The sequence below is a fragment of the Gopherus evgoodei genome, chromosome 5 (assembly GCF_007399415.2).
Source record: "Gopherus evgoodei ecotype Sinaloan lineage chromosome 5, rGopEvg1_v1.p, whole genome shotgun sequence".
Taxonomy (NCBI): domain Eukaryota; kingdom Metazoa; phylum Chordata; order Testudines; family Testudinidae; genus Gopherus; species Gopherus evgoodei.
In genome coordinates, this window is record NC_044326.1 from 127,224,765 (window position 1) to 127,248,999 (window position 24,235).

A 24,235-nucleotide genomic window follows, 5' to 3' on the forward strand; every position below is an offset into this window, starting at 1 on the left:
CCTGTGTTCCTACAAACTTTTATGCAAATGAGCAATTTCACTACTGTTAGTAGTCACAATGAGTTCAATGGGACCACTCACATGTGTAAGTGTTTGCAGGATTGGGGCAACGAATCGAGAGAAAATGTGTGTGTAAGTAATATATAACGTGTGTGTATAAATGTGTGTGCATTGTATAAATACCTTGTAATATTTGGTACATTATTTATTAAATTACAGTTTGGAGGGAAGCTAGTTACATTTGAGAATATAAAGTCTCATCAACAAGGACCTGAGCAGCAGCAGCTGCAGCACCACGTGTATGTGAGTCAAGTTGTCACAGAGAGAGAGTTTCTGAACCGCTCAGATCAGCTGCAAGAAGCTGTGCAGTCCGAAGGCTTCATCAACTACTGTCAGAAAAAAATAGAAGCTGCCCAGACTGATTTTGAGAAGAATGTGTGGTCTTTCTTAAAGGTAATGTTTTTCAGATGTGTCTGAATATTAAAGGATTCCCCAGCCTCTTAAAACCAATACTAAAAGTGGTTCTCAGTGCATGGTAAAACATTTTAAACAGAAAACACTGTGTAAAGATAATGAGGCAATTTCTAGTTTGTACAGTAGAATGAGATTAGATTCTGAAAATGGCATCAAATAATCCATATACTTGATCAAAAGAGATGACTGGTGGCAGGACAAGAAATATTTGAAATAGGTATGCTTTCGGGTCTGCTCTTTAAAAGATGCTCTAGCAGAAACAAAGAGCTACAGATTCTGGGGACGGTTTGACATAATTTAACCACTAGCCTAGTATTGGTACATCTTTATACTAGGTCAGGTAATGAGAGATTTCAGGTTTAGTATTTGGTAAGGTAAAATACACTCCCTGTTATTAGTTATGACTTTTTGTGTTTTCAGAATAAGAACTGAATGGAAGTTGAAGAGGTCCAGTTACTAGACATAGCTATCTTCAGAGGCCTGGTCCTCAGAGTCCACAATTAAGTTCTTTCTTTTTAACACATTTTGCTTAATCATTGATTTCCAATACATGGTTACACATCAGTCGAAATTACAATGGGGAAAATGAAAACATGCTTCTTTTGACTAATAGTTTTTTGGTTTTTTAAAGGTGAATTTTGAAGAAGATTCTCGTGGCAAATACCTTGAACTTTTGGGGTACAGGAAAGATGACTTAGGGCAAAAGGTAAATCTGCTTGAAAGTTGTGTATGTATTAAGTATGTATACTGAGGAATATATTGAAATATAAAATATTAGAGACAGGGTCAGAAGTTGAGGTGCTTATATTATTTGGCATGTGGATTGAAAGTTGGAATGGCAGTAACAAAACAGAGCACGTAAGAGGACATAACATTTTTCTGTAGTATGCTTCCTGATAATTCAGTTAAACCGGTATTATCACAGGATGCAGTTATGACCCTGTGATAACTACTATATTACAATTACTATCCTATAAACTAGTGGTCTCCAATCATTTTACGCCCAGGATCACTTTTTTTAATCTAAGGGCCATCCAGGATCTACCCTGCCCCTTCCCCGAGGCTCCGCTCCCCCTCCCTCTACACCCTCCTCCCTGTCACTCACTGTCACTGGACTGGGGGAGGGGGTTGGGGAGGGAGTACGTGCTCTGAGCTGGGGCCATGTGGGAGGGGGCTCTGGGCTGAGCCTGGGGCAAGGGGTTGGGGTGCAGGAGGGGTGGGGGTGCAAGCTTTAGGAGGGAGTTTGGATACAGGAGGGAGCTCCAGGCTGGGGCAGGAGGGAGTACAGGGTGCTGGCTCTGGGAAGAGGGGCAGGGGTTTGGGGTGCAGGAGGGGGTGTGAGGCGCTGGCTCTGGGATGGGGTTGGGGTGTGGCATCGTGCTGGGCAGCACTTACCTCCGGCAGCTCCCGGTTGGTGGCCGGTGCAGCGAGGCTAAGGTAGTTTCCCTGCCTACCGTGGCCCCACACCACTCCCGGAAGAGGCCAACGCGCCCCAGGGGGAGGGTGGGCATGTGGCTTCGCGCTTTGCCCCTCTCTGCAAGCACCGCCCCCGCAGCTCTTCTGGCCAATGGGAGCTGCAGGAGCAGTGCTTGCAGGCAGGAGCAGCGTGCAGAGAGAGACCCCTACATGTAGGAGCCGGAAGGGGGACATGCTGGCTGCTTCCTGAGAACCAGATGGCATGGAGGCTAAGAGGGAGCCTGCCAGCCCTGGCGCCACCAACCAACCAGTCAACAGCTCAGGCAGCAGTCCTGACCGGAACCACCAGGTTCACTTTTCAATCAGGTTTCCGGTTTTCTGGCATGCTTTTCTGAGCCTGCTTTTCAAGCCATCACCTTTATTTCTCAATGCTTCATTCTTCACCTTTTGCAGTAGAACAGTGTTGCCTCCTTGAAATCTCCAGTTTGTCTTTTCTTTAATTTTAACTAAGTTGGTACAAACACTTGACTCAATTTTGCAATCTGTAGCACCTCCAAACTTAAAAGTGTGTCTGAAAGAGAGCCAGTTTTCAGCAAGAATTGCACTGTAAACTGAATTCATGTTATCTAGTGAGTTGAAACAATACAGAGTGACTGACTAGTCTTAGTCTTGACAACAAAAAATAACTTATTCTTTAATATTTTTAGGTTCCTTACTTTATCACTAATATAAAAAGAGCAGTTGGTGTCAGTTTGCCAGAATGAACTTCTAGTAGCATGTGGCTTTATTTTATTATTTTTTGGTCTGGCACTCTGGCCAAACCAAGGGAACTTCTGGAATATCACTTTTCATTGCTGTATTTACAGTAATGTAAATAAAAATGAGTCTAGAAAAAAACTTGTGCATTAAGCTAAATTTACGGACTAGCACAGCCTCTATGGATACTGTTCAACCTGTAGAACTAGAAGTAATCAGATGAGATTAGTGGTATTAGAAAAGCCATCCTGTCCAGCTGCTAGACTAATGCTTTTCCAATCTGTATTTTAACTCTTTATTTATACATTAGGTTGGGATTTTCAAAGAGATCTAAAGGAGTCAGACACCCACTTCACATTGAAAGTCAATGAGAGGTAGGTGTCTGAACTCTTCCGCCTGTTTGAAAATCCTACCCTGACGCATTGTCGTGTGGTGGTTCAAATAATCCTAACAAAATCCAGTTTCCCTAATCACTAAGGATAGGGATCTTTTTCCCCCTGAGAGCTGTAATAATATTGTTTTTATTATTTTATTACTACAGTAGAACTCAGAAGTCCCAATCAGGATTGGGGCCCTATTGTGCAGCACAAGGGAAGACACAGTCTCTGCCCCAGATAGCTAAAATCCAAGAAGATTTTAACCTTTAGAAGCGGTCAGTTCCATCACGGTTTGGTTAGCATGGGTCTCAAAGTAAATTCCTCTGCACAATGATCAGGGAAACGTTCTAGCATGGTTTCAACTCTCATGCAATCAGGGCCTTATCTCATCTCCAATTTATGGTGACCTGTGAAATGTTAACACTTGCTACATACCCTAAAGTAAGAGAGAAAACTACTTCTCTAATAAATCTTATTTGTTTTGTAGATTACTTCAGCTCTGAATAAAGAGAATCTTGTAGATGGCAAACTAGAGGAGGTAAGCAAACAAAAACAACAAAAATCTTTTTTGTCACATTAATATAACAAAAATGTGCTAGGTAAGAATCATTTCTCTTTTGACTCAATAGTTATACCAGAACATATGAATGACTGAGATTATGAGCATGTTGTAAATTTACAATTTCCACATAAAATATGAAAGTTCATATTTTAAAAAGTCCCTGAAATCTCTGGCACTAGAACTGTGTGAATATCATTAGTTAGTTTTATTTCTTATCACCCAGTTAACAGTTACTGGTGCGTTTTTGTTTTAGGATCTCTGTCTGCAGGGAGAGAAATTAATCTTGACATGAGTTTTGTGGGGTTTCTTTGCTCCTCCATATTGGTTGCTTTTTTAATGCTTTTGTAGTGTCCATTACAATGTTTGTTGTCTGTGGGTGTAGAAAGGTGTCGTATCCTTCCTGTTGTCAGGCAATCTCTGCAGCCTCCGGATCATTAACAAAAAGAATTGCAAGGTGTTGGGGGAAGAACCACCCTGGAAAGCAAGTAGTAAATAACAACCTTAGTAGCTAGCTCAGAAATAAACAGCTCCTCTTCTCTCTTTCACTCTGCAGACCCACATTCTCAGCAAGTCATGGTTGTTGTAGGCAATCACTACTTATATTGCAATTTCTATCTTCCCTTAAACATCTGCTAAAACCAAGTGTTGTGAACTCTTAACAGGAGTTGCAGAGGGAAATATAATCTGTGGCATCTAAGTGCTCATCACTTTGGAGACAGACAGTAGGGGGAATCCTGCCCTTATCATATGGAATGAGGGAGCTGGGGAAGGGAGCTCTCGCCACAACAATGATCTAGGGACCGTCCAGGTCCAGGATTGTAGGGGTGGGAGAAGACAGGGAATGCACTGCTAGGCAGCGTGCTTTGCTCCTGTCAAGAAGAGCAGTTTGTGGCCCTGGCTAGTGTGTGCTGTACATTGCAGGATACTGATAGAGGGGGCTGCCTACAGGGCTGGTGCATGGAAGTTTCGCCTAGAGTGCGAAACATTCTCCTTGCGCCTCCGCCCTGAGGTGCGCCGCCCCCTCCCCCCGCTGCGGCAGCTCCCCCTCCGCCCTGAGGTGCCCCCCCCCGCAGCAACTCCCCACCCTCTGCCTTGAGGCACCCCCTCCCACCCCAGCTCACCCCTGCTCCACGCACGAGCACCCCAAGCACGCCGTTGCTGCTTCACTTCTCCCGCCTCCCAGGCTTGCGGCGCTAAGCCAATCAGTTTAAGCGCTGCAATCCTGGGAAGCAGGAGAAGTGAAGCGGCCATAGCGTGCTCGGGGAGGAGGTGGGGCAGCAGTGAGCTGGGGCGGGGAGTTCCCCTGCGTGCTGCACCCCACTCCCTCCCCTTGCTGCAGGTGGCCCTCCCCGCACCCCCCTGCCCCAGCTCCCTCCGCCTAAATGCCGGCAACGGCTGGGGTGGCTGAAGATCTGGCTGCTGTGGTCGCTGCTGAAGAAAATGACGTCCCCCAAATGCCAGTGCCCTAGGCGACCGCCTAGATCGCCTAAATGGTTGCACCGGCCCTGGCTGCCTACTCTTCCCAGAGTGAATATGATGCATTAGCAGGCCTGAAGCTAGGCCCTTCTTGTAACGGGGTGCTCAGTGCGCCCCGCTGGGTTCAGCCTCCTGGCCCCTCTTCCCAGTCAGGACCACTTCAAGCTGGTGCAACATCCATGCTCTTTATTCCTATGTCCATTCTCTCCCCTCTTCCCCCCCCCCCCCCGCCCCAACTATCTGTAAATAGCTTATTTACAGGTTTGGCCTAGCACAGGCCTCAGTGGCAACAGGCTCCTTCTGAGTGTACTCCTCCCCTGCAAGCTTTTAGCCCCTGTTAATGAGGTGGGCAGGTGTGGCCATTTTCCGGGACAGGCCTAGCTAGTGATCCAGCCCCAACCCATTTCCTCTGATTGGGGCTGGGGTGGCAGGAACTAATTAGGGCTTTCCCTGCAGTGCCTGGCCACACTTTTCTCCCCTAGGATACCTGTTTGCATTACAGAGAAGGATTTGGTCTAATGGTTTAATTTTCAGCATGTGGGACTGAATCTGAGATTCCCGCAGCTTTCTTGTAAGAATGGCTTGCACTGAATATGCATCTTTTTTTTCTTAGTGATCCAAAGTGGTAATGAAATATGCCCTCTCCATACGTTCTCTGCTTCACACTCTCTTCTTTGTCAGTCTGTTACAGACACCCTTCATATCATTATCGTGCACATGCTCTTTTGGCTACCATCAATAAATGTCAAATTTTAAAAAAGTGGCTACATGTGTTCAGATGGCTAATTGGAAAACTGTGGCCTGGTCTGCACCTAAAAATTATATTGACCTAGCTACATTGCTCAGGGCTGTGAAAAACTCCATGCCCTGTGCAGTGTAATTTGATCGACACAGTTCTTCCATCAGCATAGCTACCATCTCTCAGAGAGGTGGATTGTCTACATCGGTGGAAAAATCGCTTCTGTAGACGTAGGAAGCATCTACACTACAGCAGCTACAATGGCAAACCTGCAGTGCTGTAGCTGTGCTGTTGTAGCGTAGATGTGGCCTAAGTATGGCTTTTGTTAGTGGGGAAAACGGAGGAAGTGAAGACATTTACATTTCTGCAAATGGAGTTCTGCTCTTGACAGACTCGCTCTGTATATTGTTGGCTCATGTTCCTTTTAATCTGTGTTCTTCAGTGCTGAGTATCTTTCTCTCTTTCACTTTCCCCTGCAAACTTTTTCCAAATGCCATCTTCCCTTTTCTGCAAAAGGCTCTTAAAGAATCTGACCAATCAGTACAAAGTAATGGTGAAGATAGCCAATCTACTGAAGAGCCATTCTTGGGAGAGGTAAGTGTTGGCTTCTGTATTAACTATGTTGGTTATCACGCGCTTACCCACTGCCTTAACAGCTCATTTCCTTTCTAGTGGGTCTTTCTAATGTTCTCTCTCTGTGAGTATTGTACCTGTGCATATTTGCACAATGGCAAATGAGAGGGGACGCAGTCAATAAGCAGTTTCTCTGTTCAGGTTTGGTCCACGCTATGAAAAGGTTGCAAACTAATGTGTGAAGGAGGCTTCCACTGGGTAGTATGCATTTCGATATGAATTTCATTTTAAATTCCAAAATTAACATGTTGTGCGTAGATTTTAACATCGGATTTGAGATAGTTGTTGTTTTTTGGGTTTTGTTTTTTTTTAACTAAAAGATCATACACAGTTCTATTGTAGAGGCTGCTGAATGCTCTGGCACTTATCCAGTAAAGCATTTTTAAGCATGTGCTTAATTTTCAGCATGTGAGTGGTCTCATTTCAGTGTCCAAAGCTAAGCATATGCTTAAATGCTTTGCTGGATTGAGCCAGGGTGCCCAGGACCTTGCAGGATCAAGCCCCAGATCTCTGTGCAGTGAAGTTAAGTGTTAGGTGGGTAGCATTAACATACAGATATATTTTTCCCCGCAAAAAGGCTATGCTTATTTAAAAAGCGGTACATACCAATCTGATGCATCCTGCTGGAGCAATTAGATGCTTGGACATTGACTCACCCTGACACCTTGAGCAGGTGACTTAACTTTTTGGTTCCCCTTTGTAAAATGAGGATGTTATCATCTGCACTCCTCACAGGCTGTGAAGATTAATTAGCTAAACTTTCTGGAGGGTTTTTTTATTACTATTATTCTGTGCATTCATGCGTGGAAATCCCAAGGCTGTACCTTGTTGTCCAAGTAATTGCTCACAATGTCTAAATACTCGCACACATATTTAAATGAACGTCTTCCCAGTGAAGTGAACCCTGACGTTTTTGAAGTGTTTTTCCCTAATTGCATCTAATTTTAATAATGCTCACCAGTGATCTGTCAGCAATGTGCTTTTATGTTTGTACATGTCCATAGTTTGGTAGACCCCTGGATATGTTCAGGGCTTTTCCGCAGTGCTCAGAGATTTGCTTTGTACAGGTGCCAGGGGAAGTTAATGACACTGAGTAGAAACACTGAGCATAACAATGCTCTTTTGCTCTAAGTTAGTGGCCCCTTGCGGAACGGCTTGAAGAAAGCATGCTATGCCCTCCAATGTAAGGTGTATGTCTTCAAACATGGATTTATGTAGCCAAATTCTTTGCATAGACTGAAAAACTGCACTTTTCCTCTCTGTTAGAAAACAAAAGAGGAGACTGAAGATCTGACATCTGGAAAAGAAACATTTAACATCTCTGTCAGTGGAGGTAAAAACATGTTTATATTGATATTGATGTTATATTGATGTTTATATTGCAAATATTTTTAATTATTGAGATACAACTGTAGTATTACCTAAATTCTCTTTATATGGAGCCTTCTGCCTAGGGAATGTCAGAGAGTCTGTTGTTTACCCGCATTTCAATTATTTGCACATCTGTGTTAGCTTTCACTCAACAATCTCAAAGTACTGCAACACCTGTGTTAGGAAAAGCAAGGAATTACACAGGGATTGTGTCCCCCATCACTGAAATGCATCCACCTCTGGGTAGTTTGACACCTTTTTAACTGTATATAGCAACTCTACTTTTAGACAGATTTTTAGGAAGGATCCTGTACCAGTTGTCACTGAAACTAGAAGAAGGGTTTAGTAGAGAAACTGTTGTTAGCAGAGTTCAGATTTGGTCAGGAGATGGGTGTTAACACCTCATTTTTACCAACACTCCCAGGGGATCTTTAGTGACCACTGAAGTTCAAGGCCTTTCTTGTACGTCTCATCCACAAGATAACACTTCAAGAAGCCCTGACAAAATACACTGGGTCATAGTTTCAGTACTGACTCAGAAGAAAGAGTGCTGTTTAGTGAAATACTAGCAGGACTTCCTATGACACTGAAGTACGTGATTCTTGGAGATCTCTTATCCTAGTACTGGTATGGCCTGGCCAAGTGCGTTTGAGATCTCTTGGGATCATAGCGCAAAGTGATAAGGCTGCAGGCTCTTTGGCCTTGATTCAGGAAATCCACCCTATTGAGGACAGTACATAAGCATACACGAAAGTGTTGTCTTGAATAGCAATGAGCTTAAACATGTGCTTTAATTTTAATTTTTTTCCTGAATCAAGGTCTTTGAGAAGAAAACAGCCCAGCATCACAGAGTGAGAGAGAAGCTGCTACTTGACTCACCTATATAACTGTATGTTTAACGCTTATTTTATTTTGAAGCAGTGAAATTTTTAAAACTAAATTATTCCTCCTGTTGCAGATGTTGATGGTTTGATTACCCAGGCTTTGCTGACTGGTAGCTTCGAAAGTGCGGTTGATCTCTGCTTACATGATAATCGCATGGCTGATGCCATCATATTGGCCATAGCAGGTGGACAAGAGCTGCTGTCGAGGACGCAGAAAAAGTACTTTGCTAAGATGCAAAGCAAAATTACCAGGGTATGTAGCTTTACAACTGAAAACTAAAACAAAATCTGTGCGTACAGGCTTTCAGCAGAGTCCTGAAATGGTTAAGGTTCTTGCTATCTATATACATTTGTTTCTAGGAGAATTGAATGTAGAGTAAATTCATTCATTGGATCTGTGAATGAAGGGGTGTTTTTCTGTTTTGTGTATTGTTAAGCAGAGAACGGGCTTATTAGCTAGGACGAAGAGCAGCTTTTACTCCTATTTCTACTCTCTCTCCTCATCCTTTTAAAATTTGTTGATCACACTGAGTAAAAAGAATCCTTGCTGATGAACAAGGATAAATATTTAGTTTGAACAGTGTTTAGTGTATGTGCAGTCTCTTATCTGTCCATCTTTAGCAAGTACTGTAGTTACTCCAGCTGCAACACTTACTATGTTAATTTCTGTCCAGTCAGTTGGAGGAGAGATTTTTGCTGATGTTTTGCTTTACTGTGTACAAAGGTTATCTAAGAATAGCAGATCTAATCACATAACGTCTGTGAGACAGTGTGATATGGACATCTGGCTATTTGTGCTCTGCAGCTTCTGCCTTGCTGGCAATGCTCCTTCAGTTCTTTGCCTCCTGCTGCTCACTTGTGTCAGAGTGTCAGCAGAAGGTGAGAGGAGCAGCCATCAAGACACACTGTTACCAAAGTTGGCATTTTGAAACTGACAGTGGATTTCAGTTCTTGCTTCTCACTGTTCCTTTGACAGGGAAAGGCATTTAACGGTGTGGTAGGAGGAGGGAAAATTGAAAAGAGCAGGTTTTTTATCTTCATGCTAAGGTCATGAATTAGCAAAGCACTTAATCACATGCTTAACAGGGAGCAGTGGCTTCAAATGGGACTGCTCCTGTGCTTAAAGTTGAGCAGGTTGCTCAGTGTTTTTCTGGCTCAGGGTGTAAGGCTGAAAAGCATGACCAGCACTAACACACCATCTGAAGTCTCTAAGTGGGCCTTTACTGGCCATTCCCTATGATCCGATTGGGGCAAGGGCAGTTCCAATTTCTTTTGTCTGGGGAAAGAGTAAAGAGGGAAAACCTGTCCATCTCTCCGAGACCTTTTCTAGATATCTTTAGTAGGCTTAAAGAACAGACATTCTGGTATTTCTAATACTCCTTTTGGCAATCCATCCGTTGGGGAAAGACAATTCGGTGGAACACCAATCCCTTACCTATGCATTCTGTTAGCAAATAAGTGATACATTTGTCATTGCATGTTTTTTTTATTAGTTACTTGCCTTTGTTTTTCTTCTAAAGTCATACAAACTGTTTGCTATGCCCAATTGTGTTACTTACAAGGCCCTTGTTCACTAAATATCAACACAGCTGCAGAGTAAATCAGTATTCCATCTGAAGTGGATGAGTAACTGGAGGGCAGAGCCAGGCAAGGAAGAAAAAACTGAATACTATCAAGATCCTGGCAGTTTGGCTCACAGGACAAAGGGTGGGGTTGTTCAGTTAGTGGACAGAGTATTGTTGATGCAAATCTGGGTTGCCGCTGCTTAGGGCAATCTCTTTTAACTGCAATGAAGTAGGCTACCAGGGGCGTAGAGTTTAATACAATGGAATTAAAAGGTTTGACTGGCATGCAGTTTAGGAACAAAATCAGTGATGCCCCTCACTTTACCCTGTGTTGTGCATAAGTTTTATAACTAAATTCTTAACCAAATAAAGCTAACCTTGTACTGTAAAATAAATTTGTAAAGCACCTGCAGTGTCCCTAATTTGCTGATTACTGTACCCATGTGATGTTGCACTCAGAATACCCAGAGCTGTGAGCCACCATGTTCCCACTCTGCCTTAGCAAGAGTAAGTGTGTTGCTGCTGATAAGGTATGTGTCAGCTTTCTGACACATCAGCCTGTCTCCCTTGCCAGCAAATTCTTCAGGACTCCGCCAGCCTAAACTTTGCCTTGTAGGTGACAATCAGTGAACCCCAGTTTTCGAGTTCCCCAGAGAGATCTCCCTGCAGTGTCCAGTCCCTCTCACTGGACACTCACAGAAATTAAGTTCCCTGCCTCCAGAGAGACAATACACACACCAGCATGTTAGGTTAGCTAAGGCTCACACTTCCATACAACAGCACTGAGATGACTTTGTAATAAAACAAGAATAAGTTTATGAACAAAGAACAGACACTGAAGTGATACTAACCAAGAGAAAGAGGACAGGTATGGTTACAAATAAAACAAAAGAAAACATACTATAAAAGAAAAGTGACTAAAACTGAATCTTTCTTTGCCTAAGCAGTTTTTGTATGTACATCAAATTACCAGCATTCATAGCGTTTCAGACTAGGGGATCCAACTTTTACGGGCTCAAAGCGTGCTGTACCTGTGTCCTCTCAGTGATGGGCACCTAAGGAGTTCTCTCCCTTTCTTGTTATAGACAATAACCTCTGAAACGTATTATTTGAAGAGTAAGCACAGAAGAAGTTCCTCTCCCCTGCTGCTTGTTCTTCAGGCTGAAGGCGCCAAGCCCCTTTTTTCACCCCCTGGTCAATTTGCTTTTTTAATTAGTTTGATCACTTTATTTACCTTCGATGCAAATGTACTTCTGTTGTACTTTGCTTGCAAAGCTTGACCCTGGCAGACTGGTGAATCCACACTCCTTTGTCTAGGACAAACCTGTTTATCTGCTCTACTCAGATTGCTTTGTCTGAACACATTTTAGGAACGTATTTCCAGCACACACGTAACACTTTTCATGCTACCCATGCGTATCTCACTCAGTAACGCAAATCACCACTGTGTTACCAACTTTCAGAAAACATCTTATTCAATACATGTTTATAGTATAATAATATTGTATTCAATAAGTTGATTCAATTGTTTGTTCTTTGTGGTTCAGACTCTCTTTTTTTCCCCCTGGGACATCTGCACCCTGATCCAGGGCCACCCAGAGGATTCAGGGGGCCTGGGGCAAAGCAATTTCAGGGGCCCCTTCCATTTAAAAAGAAGTTGCAATACTATAGAATACTATATTCTCGTGGGGGCCCCTGCGGGGCTGCCACTCCCCCCCACCCTGGCATCCTTGCCCTGATTGTCACATTATGTGGTGTGAATTTTATAATAAGGATACTTGCTGTCCTCTGTTGCCTTTGCCCTGGTTTCTAAGTTTCATTGGATCCATCTAAACATGAATTTACATAATCTTTCAGATTAGTTGAGTCATGGTGAAGTGTCTGTCCCAAATACCCTGGGGCTGGGCACACAGCATAGATATAAATGATGTGGTGTCAGGAATGGGGATTCTATAAAGATATCATTCAGTCTTTCTCTTTGCTTCCCAGCTCATCACTGCCGTTGTGACAAAGAACTGGAAGGAGATAGTTCAGTCATGTGATTTGCAGAACTGGAGAGAGGCGCTGGCTGCTGTGTTGACTTATGCTAGGCCAGATGAATTTGCAGCTCTCTGTGGTAAGAAAACTTAAGAATGGATGTAATTTATTTTACTCAACTTTAGTGAAACTATGCTTCTAAATACTCCAAAGTTATTTTCCTTCAAATTAATTAATTTATTCATAATTTGTTCGTTCATTGGATAATTCCTTTATTTTGGATTATGGGAACTCATTGGAATTTTAAAGGAATGCAGTCAACTTGAAATCAATACGCTATTGTCTTTCATCTCCTACCCAACCAAATCTGTGTCTGTTCCTGGTTCAACATGCAGCTCCCTCTACTGTATTTGTTCTGTGAACAGACAGCTCTTCAGTCTCCAGGGATGTCAATCCAGTTCTTTTTTTCAGAAGGCATTAAATTCATTGTTTTAATTTTTTGTGATAAAAGAAACATACCCCTCAAGGTGATCCATTCCTAAATCATTGTACAATTCAAGGGTGTTTGTACTTGGGAAGAACAGGTATGCCTCTTCACGGCCAAAGCAAACCGCAACCACTGTTATCTTTTCCTATAAGCCAGCAGTGATGACTGTTTAATATGAGAGCTGCCTCTGCTAAGAAAACAGTATATAATATTCTTTTCTTATGAGATGCCAATTCAAATGTTTCAGAAACATGACTAGATAGATTAACAGGATTTGTTGGGGAAGAGTCAACATAGCTTTTGTAAAGGGAAATCATGCTATTAGAATTCTTTGAGGGCATCAACAAACATGTAGACAAGGGTGATCCAGTGTACATAGTGTAGTTGGGCTTTCAGAAAGTCTTTGCCAGGGTCCCTCAGCAAAGGCTCTTAAGCATAGTAAGCAGTCATGGGACAAGAGGGGGAAAGTTTTTTTTATGGATCAGTAATTGGTTAAAAGAGGAAACAAGGGGTAGGAATAAATGGTCAGTTTTCACAGTGGAGAGGTAAATAAAAGGGTCCCCCAAGGATCTGTACTGGGACCAGTGCAGTTCAACATATTAATAAATGATCTGGAAAAAGGGATAAAAAGTGAGGTGGCAAAGCTTGCTGATGATCCAACATTACTCAAGATAGTTAAGTCCAAAGCTGCCTTTGAAGGATTACAAAGGGATCTCAAAACTGAGATGACTGCATTTTTCAACATTGAAATTCATCTGAGTAATGCACTTTGGAAAATGTAATCCCAACTGTACATACAGAATGTTAAGGTTACTGTTACTACTTAAAGTGTTCTTGGAGTCATCATGAAAACAGTTCTCTGAAAACATCTACTTAATGTGCAGCAGCAGTCAAAACATCTAACACTGTTCAGAACCATTAGGAAAGAGTTAGATAATAAGACAAAAACTAATATAATGTCTCCATATAAATCCATGGAACGCCCCCACATCTTGAATACTGCATGCAGTTCAGGTTGCCCCATCTTAAAAAAGATGCATGAGAATTGGAAAAGGTGCAGGGAAGGGCAACACACATGTTTAGGAGTGTGGAACAGCTTCCATTTGAGGAGAGATTAAAAAGTATGGGACTGTTCATCTTGGAAAAGAGATGACTAAAGGGGGTTATGGAAGTGTTATTTACCCCTTCACATTACAGAAGAACCAGGGTCATCCAATGAAATTAATAGGCAACAGGTTTAAAACAAACAAAAGGAAGTACTTCTTCACAGAACGCACAGTCAGCCTGTGGAACTTGGTGCCAGAGGATGTTGTGAAGGCCAAAACTATAACAAGGTTCAAAAAAGAGTCAGGCCTTGGCTACACTGGTGCTTTACAGCGCTGCAACTTTCTCACTCAAGGGTGTAAAAAAACACCCCCCGAGTGCAGCAAGTTACAGAGCTGTAAAGCACCAGTGTAAACAGTGTCCAGCACTGGGAGCGCGGCTCCTAGCGCTATAAGCTAATGCCCACAGGTTGGTGGAGTACCTGCAGTGCTGGGAGAGCTCTCTCCCAGTGCTGGCGCCGTGACCACACTCACACTTCAAAGCACTGCCGCAGGTACGCTCCAAGTGTATGGCTGCAAGTGTAGCCATACCCTCAGATAAATTCCTGAAGGACAGGTCCATCAACTGCTGTTAGCCAAGATGGCCAGGTATGCAACCCCATGCTCTGGGTGTCCCTAAACCTCTGACTGCCAGAGGCTGGGCCTGGATGACGGGATTGATCACTAGATAATTGCCCCATTCTGTTCATTTCCTTTGAAACATGTGGCAGTGGTCAGTGTGAAAAGACGGGATACTGGCTTGATGGAACATTGGTCTGACTGAGTGTAGCTGTTTTTGTGTACAACCGTGTTAGCACTTTAAGTTGTAAAAGCACCTTGGAAAAATTAATTCTCCCATCACGGCTCGGAGAAGGGAAGTGGTGTCTCCTTTCCACAGTGGCCCACACCGAGGCAGAGAGGAGTTAAAGGCTTGCTCTTGCTTCTATTGAAGTCAGTGGATGAAGGAACAGATCCTTGAGACTCAGCAAAGACCACACAGCAAGTCAGTAGGAAATCCAGGATGAATGTGGAGGAAATCCAGTCACCCATACCATGTGTTCACTCCTGCATACCACGCTGTCTCACCTCGACTTATTAGCATAATAAACCAATGGCTAACCATGGTTTCACCAGCCTTATGTTCTAAACCTTATTAACATTACTCACATGATGGATACTGTCACAGCTACAAACAAAATATATTGTGCTAGCAAATCAGATTGCCAGGTATATGCAAATAACAGCAAAATGTGAGACAAGCTCAGACTAGCCCCCGTCATTTGTCCCCTTTGGACACGTGAACATGTTGCACAATTAGTCTGTTTAGAGGGTTCCCACACTTTGGGTTCCTATGATTTTGCACATAAACACTGAGCCACATTGGCCAAGCAGCATCAGGAATGTGTCACAATGTCTGCATTCCCTCTGTGCAAGGGGGAGTAACATTTTCAACAGCACCCTAAGTGACCGAGTGAGTGCACACAAAACAATGACAATTTTAATGTTTCTCTTCTACGTTTTGCTAAATTTAGAGTTTGGGCATATATTTGAGTATCACTGGGATTTTCATTGTCTTACCCAGAGCTAGTCCAAGCGTCCTGAATGGTACTTTTGTTTTAATTATCAAGTATTTTATGAGATAACTCAAAAGCTTTTTGTTCATAATTCTTAGATCTGTTGGGTACTAGACTTGAAAACGAAGGGGACAATCTCCTGCAGACACAGGCTTGTCTGTGTTATATTTGTGCTGGGAATGTAGAGAAACTAGTTGCGTGTTGGACTAAAGCTCAAGATGGAAACAGCCCCTTGTCCCTTCAGGTTAGTGTCTTTGTGAAGAAAGGTGTTGAGTGACATGCTGTAATAATTTGGTGTATATTTTTGGTAAGTATGTGAGTTTGACTTTTAAATAAGTTTATTTTTATACAAGGATTTTGACAGACCGTCTGATACTTGCATATTCTTGAGCATGAAAGTGATGTGTTACTTTAAGAGTAAAATAAGATTATTTATAAATGGCCTGTGCTGACACTATATTGCAAAACATGTTCAATTTTTATCTCAGCTTATAAAAATAAGGCTGTTGCATTTTTGAATTTATATACTTTCTTTGCAAGGGTTGATACATCATTTAAGTTCATTAGAGACCTTGATTTGTTTTGTAATTCTTGCTTTTGGAATAGATGGTTTAGAAACTTTGGGGACGAAGTACCTAAAATTAAAACCTAGAATAGTTAGTCACAGGTGTTTTTGAAGGTGGACATGGATATATTTATTTTTTGGACTTACATATGTGTGTTTTGCTCCTTTTAAGGCAAAGTCAATATCTATTTCCCCACTACAAGGGAATTCCTGCATTTTTTCTTTTTATGATGTCCTATGAAATCGCTTTGGATTTGAAAGCGAACTGTGATATGGGAGAGCTGGAAATCCAAGAAACTATTATTTTAATCCTGGGAGGATAAAAGCTTACTTATTTATTAAGATATTCACTTACTGAGGAAAAACATGACTGAACTAGAGTACGGTCCAATAAACACACAATACTAGTGGTTTACTATTGCGATTCATGTGTGGGTCTGGATTTTTTAAACACTGTGCCTTCATTAATGGTCTAGAAGAGGGAGTAAACGGTACATGAATGAAATTAACAAATTATACTAAACTGGGAGCTATTGCAAACACCAGTGAAGGTGGAGGAATAAGAGAACAATAAGAAATGTGAACAGAAAATAACACGATGAGATTAGGATGACCAGATAGCAAGTATGAAAAATCGGGACAGGGGCTGGGTAGTGGGGGATAATAGGCACCTATACTGTAGAAGACAAAGCCCTGAATATTGGGACTGTCCCTATAAAATAGAGACATCTGGTCATCCTAGGTGAGAGGCAACTGGGAAAAAAAGTACTAGTGACATCTAGGAGAAAAATAATCCAAAACACAGCAGTTCTGTGGGAAGGAGGAAACTGGGGAATAGGTTTCAGAAAGAGAGCAGTGGTCGATAGTAGACATTTCATTGAACATGGAGTTTGCAGTGCTGTTTGGTAGTTAAAAATTTTGAAAAAAAGGGCCAATGTAGTTTTGGGCTACGTATACAGAGGCACAGTTGTTAAAGGGTGGTGCAAGCGACGAGGAGAATTATTTTGAATGGTACATGGGTTTAAGTAGGAGTCATGGAATGGAATCAAGAAAGGGAAAATTTATGATGAATATCAAGAACAATTTCTTGTCAGTAAGAACTATTAGACTGTGGAATAGTCTCCCAGAGGGAGTAGTTGAATCCTCTTTGCTTAAGACGATTAAAACTAGAGTTGCCAAAACACTATTAATGGCACGTTAGGGAACAATCCTGCATTTGCAAGAAAATGGATTAGATGACCTAACTGGTCTTTCCCATCTCTGCTTTATGTTTCTAGAAAAAATTTGTAACCACAGTAAATAACATTCTTTTGTTGACTAATACTAGAAAAAATGGCTGCAGATAATATACAGGTGCCTTAGATCTCATAAAATAAAATTTTTTAAAAGCTTTTCTTTATGGAGTAACCAGATTACTACTGGTTTATTTAATGTCAGTACATTTTAAAATGCACTGAAATTGATGATCACTGATTACTGTTCTATTATCTTGCTCTCTCTGAATGTTACACAGAAAATGAACTAATAATGGTTGGGAAAACCTTTATTTTCACTCTGTTTAAAATAATGTAATGAGAACTGTGTGGTATGCAAGGTTGATCTCCAGTCTATTACTGACATGCTGTAGTTAGTGGCTGTTTTGTCTCACTTGATCCCATGAACTTGCTGTTTTTTCCGCTGTCATAATCCTTCAGGACCTCATTGAGAAAGTAATAATCCTGCGTAAGGCTGTGCAGTTTACACGATCTATGGACGCTGATGCTGTCGGGGCTCTTCTGGCTGAGAAGATGAGTCAGTATGCCAATCTGTTGGCTGCACAGGGGAGCATTGCTACTGCATTGGCTTTCCTTCCTGCAGACACCAACCAGGTAAGTGGCCTTAACTTTCCTTCTGCCCCCTTCTAGATGAACAAGCTTTAATTGAAGACTTTTGCGTGGCACATAACAGTGTATAAAACTGTCACTTGAAGACATGTTCCAATGTGGTTTGGGGTTCTGCTTCCCACTCAGAACGGCAATGACAGGGATTAGTATTGTGCGTAGGTGGGAAAAGTCACTGGAATGGAACATGGTCTCAGTATAATCGTCTCCTGGTGCCTCAGAAATTAAAGAGGGGAGGGGGCTGGAAAATAAATCAAGGTGAAGCTAAGACTTCGCTTTGTGGTCCCCAGGTGACAATGCTTTCTTACAATGAATGTTTTAATTCCTCTCCTGCTAACCACTTCCTGTGAATTTCATAGGTTTTGCAGGGTGGCTATTGGACTATCAGTTAATTCCTGTATATATACTGAAGTTCTTCTTCTTGTCACTCTGAGCTGTGAGAATTGCATTTCATTCTTCTCCTTTCTTGGCTCATGGCATGCCATTCTCCTGGCCAGTGCGGATTTGAGAAGAGCTCTCTAGAGCCAGTCACCAGTGGTCATAGCTGCAGTCACCCCCCCCATGCCCCATTTTTCCCCTCTCCACATTTCTTTGTCATTCCCACCACTGCCGGCCTGGGAATGAGAATACCAAACTTGGGATTCAACCCACACTTCCAGTAGAGTCACCTGCACCAGATCCAGCTGGAATGCCTGTTTTCTGGCTGACAAACAGATTTGCTTCAGCCAACCAGAACACTGTTCAGTGGAGTATCCTGTCCTCTTCTGAACAGTCCTTTGAAGTTTAACTGATCAGTAAGTGGCCGTCCATCTGCTGATTTAAGGCCACAGATTCCACTTGGTGTAATTATGTGTTTGCTTTGGTTTACTATTTGTAGCCAAAGATCGTGCTGTTGCGGGACAGACTTTGCAGAGCTCAGGGAGAACTTCCAGTGGGACAGGAGACACCAAAGTCCCCGTATGAGAGAGAACCCGTACCTAAGGGAAGAGCTGGACCTGTGGCTGGACAAATGCAGATGACCCAAGGCCCGGTCCAGCAGTATTATCAGCAGGTAAATGATTTACAGCTGTCAAGCTGAAGCAGTGCTTGCACTACGTGGTGTTTGAAGATGATGGCTTGTGCACTTTTTCTTTCATGAATCCAAAGTGTGTGTGATGTGCCTACAAGCCCTTTGGACAACAATTCCATTGTGCTTTCTTGCCATCTCTGTAGATGCTTCCTTTACTCTGCTTTTGAAGACACCTCTCACATATCTTATCAAGCAGCCTGGGGTTGGAGATACTTTTTTCCTTAATTTCAAATGTATTTCAGCGCAAAGCACTATAGCTTCAGGGATTTTTTTTTTTTTTTAAATTTTTATTTTCCCCTCCCACATGCAGCTTTTTAGATGCAGTCGTGTCATGCAGTTACCATCTCTTCAGCTAAGGTCGGGCTGGCTATTCGCTCTGCAGCCCGTTGCTGTGTAATCATCCAGAGAAATTGCTGCACAGCTGCAATAGCAAACTCATGGCAGGTGATGCCGATTCTGCTGGTCCATGCTATGAGTCCAGTGATGGACAGATTGGGTGGCCAGTACAGCCTCATGCTTAAAATCTCTTCCCTGGGGTGTGGGGAAGAGGCAGGTGGAGTAGGAGCTGTGTATGGAGAACATCTGCACCCTGGACAGGGTTGAAGTGCTGGTGTGGGAGGCCTGGAAGACCAGAGCGTGAGATGTGCTGGAAGAATGAGTGAGTGAATCTGGGGTAGAAGAGGAAGTTGTTTTGGGGGGCATTAGGTGGGAAGGCAAATGAGATATAAAGGAGGTGGGGACCTTTGTGCTAGATTGGACTCAAGGCTGTACCAAACCAGACTACATAGTAGAATGGGGGGAAACAGACTTGCCATTACTGCCATGGAACGGTGTGAGACACGCCATCTCAGCTGTTCTCCTAGTTTAAGTGTGATCGCCAATCCCTTAGCAAGCCATTGTTGATTGGCTGGCCCTTTTGCCACTAGCTGCTTTCAGCTAATTCCTTGAGAACAGAAGGCATGTATTAGTGGTATAGGAACTGTTTTTAAGTGGAGAAAATGGAAACGAGAAACTAGGTCTGCGCTTTGGGTTTCCCTTCACATCCTGGGTGCTGATGATGTGGATTTACTAGAATGTTCACACTTTCTGGCATTGAGGCATCTAATGCTTCAAGTAAATCAAGTAGTTGCATCTCCCAGCTTTTTTGGATTCTGGAGGGGGTTATGCTGCATCTCATCGTGTCAGGGAAACAAAATTATTTGCCTTTTTGAGGGCAGAATGAAGAGGAAAGGCTGAAGGGTCAGGATGTTTTGCATTGTTGTCTTCCTTTGTATATCGGTGGCTTTGAATGCCTTACTGCAGAGTTAACCCCAGATGATATCCTGGATATAGAACTTACAAAAAGTAACTTTCAGAGTGGGCAAAAGACTTCATTAGATTTATGCAATATCACTGTGCTTGTTTTCAGATACATTATTACAAATAATTAAACCAGTTTTTCCTTTCTGTTTCTCTCTCGCCTTCCTTCCTGTAGCCAATGAATTGTATTTAAAGGTGATACTGCAGTCACAATAACTTTCATGTTATGTTTTGGAAAATGTTAGCTTTCCTAGATCCGAGATGGTCTTGGTAATGCTACAAACTGAAGTTTCACGTTTTCTACCCGTTAGGGTTAAATACTAGGAAGGGGATGGGAAAACTGCCTGTGCTTATTTAATAAAAAACAACAAAACTTATATACAGGTAAAATTATGGTTTAAACACAAACCAACAAGTACATTCCAAGTGAACTGTGCAAAGAAATTTTTGACTTGCAGGTTCCTTGCGTTAAAAACACAATTCTACATTTAGGTACTGCAGGGATTTGTTATGAATGGGGTGTTACAAACAGACATGCACCAGTATGTAGATTGGACAGAGCAAAGTAAAACGTAGTATTTGAGCCTTCACTTTTCGTTTACTTGCCATTGGCCCCAACTTAGAAGAGCACTTAAACACATGTGTAAGTCCATCATTCCTGTTCAGGCCAGCACTTAAGCATGTGATTAACTTTAAGCATATGCTTAATTATGGGCCTCCATCTGTGTTTCATTATAATACTCTTTTTTTCAGTAGGCGAAAAGCATCTAATTAACTTTTTAAAAGTGCAAACTGATTTTTGATCAAATCATGCACATACATATTTGGGAAGTTATTAAAATGTTCATATTTGTTGTTGTAATGGCTCATTATATAAAAAAGTACATAGAACTGGAAGGGACCTCGAGAGGTCGTCTAGTCCAGTGCCCTGCACTCGTGGCAGGACTAAGTATTATCCAGACCATCCCTGACAGGTGTTTGTCTAACCTGCTTTTAAAAATCCCCAATGATGGAGATTCCACAACCTCCCAAGGCAATTTATTCCAGTGCTTAGCCACCCTGATAGTTAGGAAGTTTTTCTTAATGTCCAACCTAAACCGCCCTTGCTGCAATGTAAGCCCATTGCTTCTTGTCCTGTCCTGAGAGGTTAAGAAGAACAATTTTTCTCCCTCCTCCTTGTAACAACCTTTTATGTACTTGAAAACTGTTATCATTTCCCCTCTCGGTCTTCTCTTCTCCAGACTAAACAAACCACTACTGTTATTAGAAGTAGGTATTTTAAAGTCATTCTTGAGTGGGATGGTAACTTAGGCCGCATCCAGACAAGGGTATTAAAATCGATTTTAGATACGCAACTTCAGCTACGTGAATAACGTAGCTGAAGTCGAATTTCTAAAATCGAGGTACTCACCCATCCAGACGGCGCGGCATCGATGTCCACGGCTCTCCATGTCGATTCCGGAACTCCGTTCGGGTTGATGGAGTTCCGGAATCGATGTAAGCGCGCTCGGGGATCGATACATCGCGTCCAGACTAGACGCGATATATCGATCCCCGAGCAATCGATTTTAACCCGCCGATGCCGCGGGTTAGTCTGGACGTGGGCTCTATGTTGTTGCTTTTACTCTAACTATGCAAAGACCTGGATTTAAGGCTCACCTCCTGTCTTCTTCCTCTGACATGCAACGTAGGCGCTATGAATTCAGTGTACGGCAGTATCTTCCATTCCTCAACAGCGCCATTTCTTGCCAGTTAAAGATGTGATATAGATAAGCCAACAGAGTCCTGCTCATTCATCCTTGGTCAGGAAGATAGTGATTACAATGTAGGGCTAAGGCCTTGGGAAAGTACGGAAAACATGGGCATAGGCGATATCTGGTATCCCGGGGGCACTCTGAGGACCCAGTTATGGGAAGAGACTAACACTGAGGAAGAAGCTTATTGTGCATGTGCTACAGCTGGATTTCAAATTTGTCTTTTTAAAATAAGACACCTGAGAGGGTCATCTGAACCCAAGTTAAACAAACTCCACTTACGTGAAGGCAGTCAACTTCCATTTCATTGAAGCCTTGTCACTTACAGGCTATTGTGTAAGTGCTGCTTGGTGTGAGCCCTCAGCATGGGGTGAATTTTTGCAGCAGTTACAAAAATGTGACAAAAGGGAGCTTTGTAATAATGACACTCTGACAGAGCTGGCTTTAGGGGCATGTTTAATGTCGTTCAAACACCAGTCCGCTTTCTAACTGTTAGTACCTTCTCTATGGTCCATCTTCCTGCTGTAGTTCCCTTTAGATAACAAAACTCTTGACCACTTGTCTTCTCTGTTTGCTTTTGAATGTGCAATGATTTAGGCTCTGTCTTTATTTTTATTTTATTATCTTGATTTCATGGCTGCTTTGAAGCACTGGGATGCCTGATTTTGTGTGTTCAAAGTTCCTATAACCTGCGTTGCATCTGGTAATGTGATACTCTTTAGGGTGTTTTTGTTTTATGTTTTTTTTAATTTTATTTTCTGTGATTGGTATTTCTTTGTTCAATTCAGGTTAGAATTGCCCCTACTGTCACTACCTGGAGTAACAAAACTCCTACTGCCCTTCCCAGCCATCCTCCTGCAGCCTCTCCCTCTGACACACAGGTATAACATTCATTATTCCTCTTTGAGCAGATCCTGCTCCTTATAAATAAATACCCCCGTATACAGTTTGTATGCTTGATGCTTTCCAGTGCATTTGGGAGACAGCAACAGGTGTTCAGGTCAATGTGATTTTTTTGTTTCCATTCAGCTCTTGTTACATTTCCAGATATTACCCGGACGGCTAGCCCTGAAAAAGCATTAGCTGGTGTTTTAATCAAAATTTAAGTTTAAGTGAGAACTTCCACAGCTTCCTTTTGGCGGTGGAATCATGCAAGTGTTGCAAGAGTAGTCTTTTTTTTCCCCCCCCTCTCTTTCTGCCTAATGTTGGAAATATCAGGTTTAACCTTTAAAAAGTGTCTTAAAATATCTAGATGGCAATTTTTTGTGACTTGCTACACATCATCTCTTCATTATATCGAAGGGTTTGTGTTCTAAGGATGTCTGCTTCTTCATTTCCTGTGTAAATGTGGCTGTAGTTCACCTTTATATTGTTCAAAAAGCCTGGCTCACGAAGGTGATGAAATGATCAGCACAGTTATGTCAGTGGCAATGGCTATTTTCTGTTCATGTCAATTCAAGGCCTTTAAATATGAAATTGTGAAATCCCATTCAACTCCTCCGCTGTCGACTTGTTAGCAGCACTGACTACATGTAATCTCTTCTCTCTTTACTGCATTCTTGTTTCCCAGGGAGACAATCCTCCACCCCCAGGTTTTATTATGCCACCAGGGGCTGCTCATCCGAATGTGTTGCCACATCAGGCCGCCTCTCCCAGCTACAACATGTACTCACCGGCGGGGGCACGACAGCCGTACCCGCAGAGTAAGTAGCAATGGCTTATTTACACAGCATTTGCAGGAGTGAGTTTGTTTGGGAGGTTCAGACCAATGGGGAAACCAGTGCCACTCTTTAGGTGAGGGAACAATCTACAGAAAACTCCTGCTACTGTTCCCGTTCACTCACCATACCAAGGGGTATTTTGTCAGGGATGATGTGGCACTGCCTATTGAACAGCTAAATTATAATTAAGCGGGTGGCTACCAACAAATCTTAGATTGAAGCCTAGACTGGCCCTTCCTAAAAGGTCAGAGAGCCAAAGATCCCTACGAGTACTCCAGAGCCAGGTATTTCTCAAGCAGCATGCCTACTTGTTGAGGAGGAATTTTAACCTAATTCAACTATTGCAGAGTCAGCTCAAAGTGAAAGAGAGACAGAGAAAAAGGGGACAGGGAAGAGACCATGATAAGGGCAAAGATGGAGATTAACGAGGAAGGGGAAGCTGCAGTAACCCGTTTAAAACAAATAACAACAAAAGAAACACGGGATGTGTAAGAGTAACTAGGGGGAGGGAGGGAGAGAGAATATGGAGAAAGGATCCTATGGGAGCTGAGGAAAAATGACAAACACCAAAATT

General features: G+C 42.5%; 1 protein-coding gene across 11 annotated transcripts in view; it reads left to right on the forward strand.

Annotated features, from left to right (window-relative positions):
* Positions 1-24,235, forward strand: part of SEC31A (SEC31 homolog A, COPII coat complex component) — a 65,270-nt gene that overhangs the window by 20,537 nt on the left and 20,498 nt on the right. For 6 of the 11 annotated variants that reach the window (XM_030565030.1, XM_030565032.1, XM_030565033.1 and 3 more), the window contains exons 11-22: positions 220-453; positions 1,106-1,180; positions 3,511-3,561; positions 6,317-6,394; positions 7,700-7,766; positions 8,763-8,941; positions 12,243-12,369; positions 15,472-15,617; positions 17,633-17,806; positions 18,696-18,869; positions 22,729-22,821; positions 23,511-23,643. In XM_030565030.1, the coding sequence (XP_030420890.1) occupies positions 220-453; positions 1,106-1,180; positions 3,511-3,561; positions 6,317-6,394; positions 7,700-7,766; positions 8,763-8,941; positions 12,243-12,369; positions 15,472-15,617; positions 17,633-17,806; positions 18,696-18,869; positions 22,729-22,821; positions 23,511-23,643 (1,531 nt within the window). The remainder of the gene's footprint in view (positions 1-219; positions 454-1,105; positions 1,181-3,510; positions 3,562-6,316; positions 6,395-7,699; positions 7,767-8,762; positions 8,942-12,242; positions 12,370-15,471; positions 15,618-17,632; positions 17,807-18,695; positions 18,870-22,728; positions 22,822-23,510; positions 23,644-24,235) is intronic. The other 5 variants (XM_030565035.1, XM_030565037.1, XM_030565038.1 and 2 more) reach the window with 1 other exon arrangement.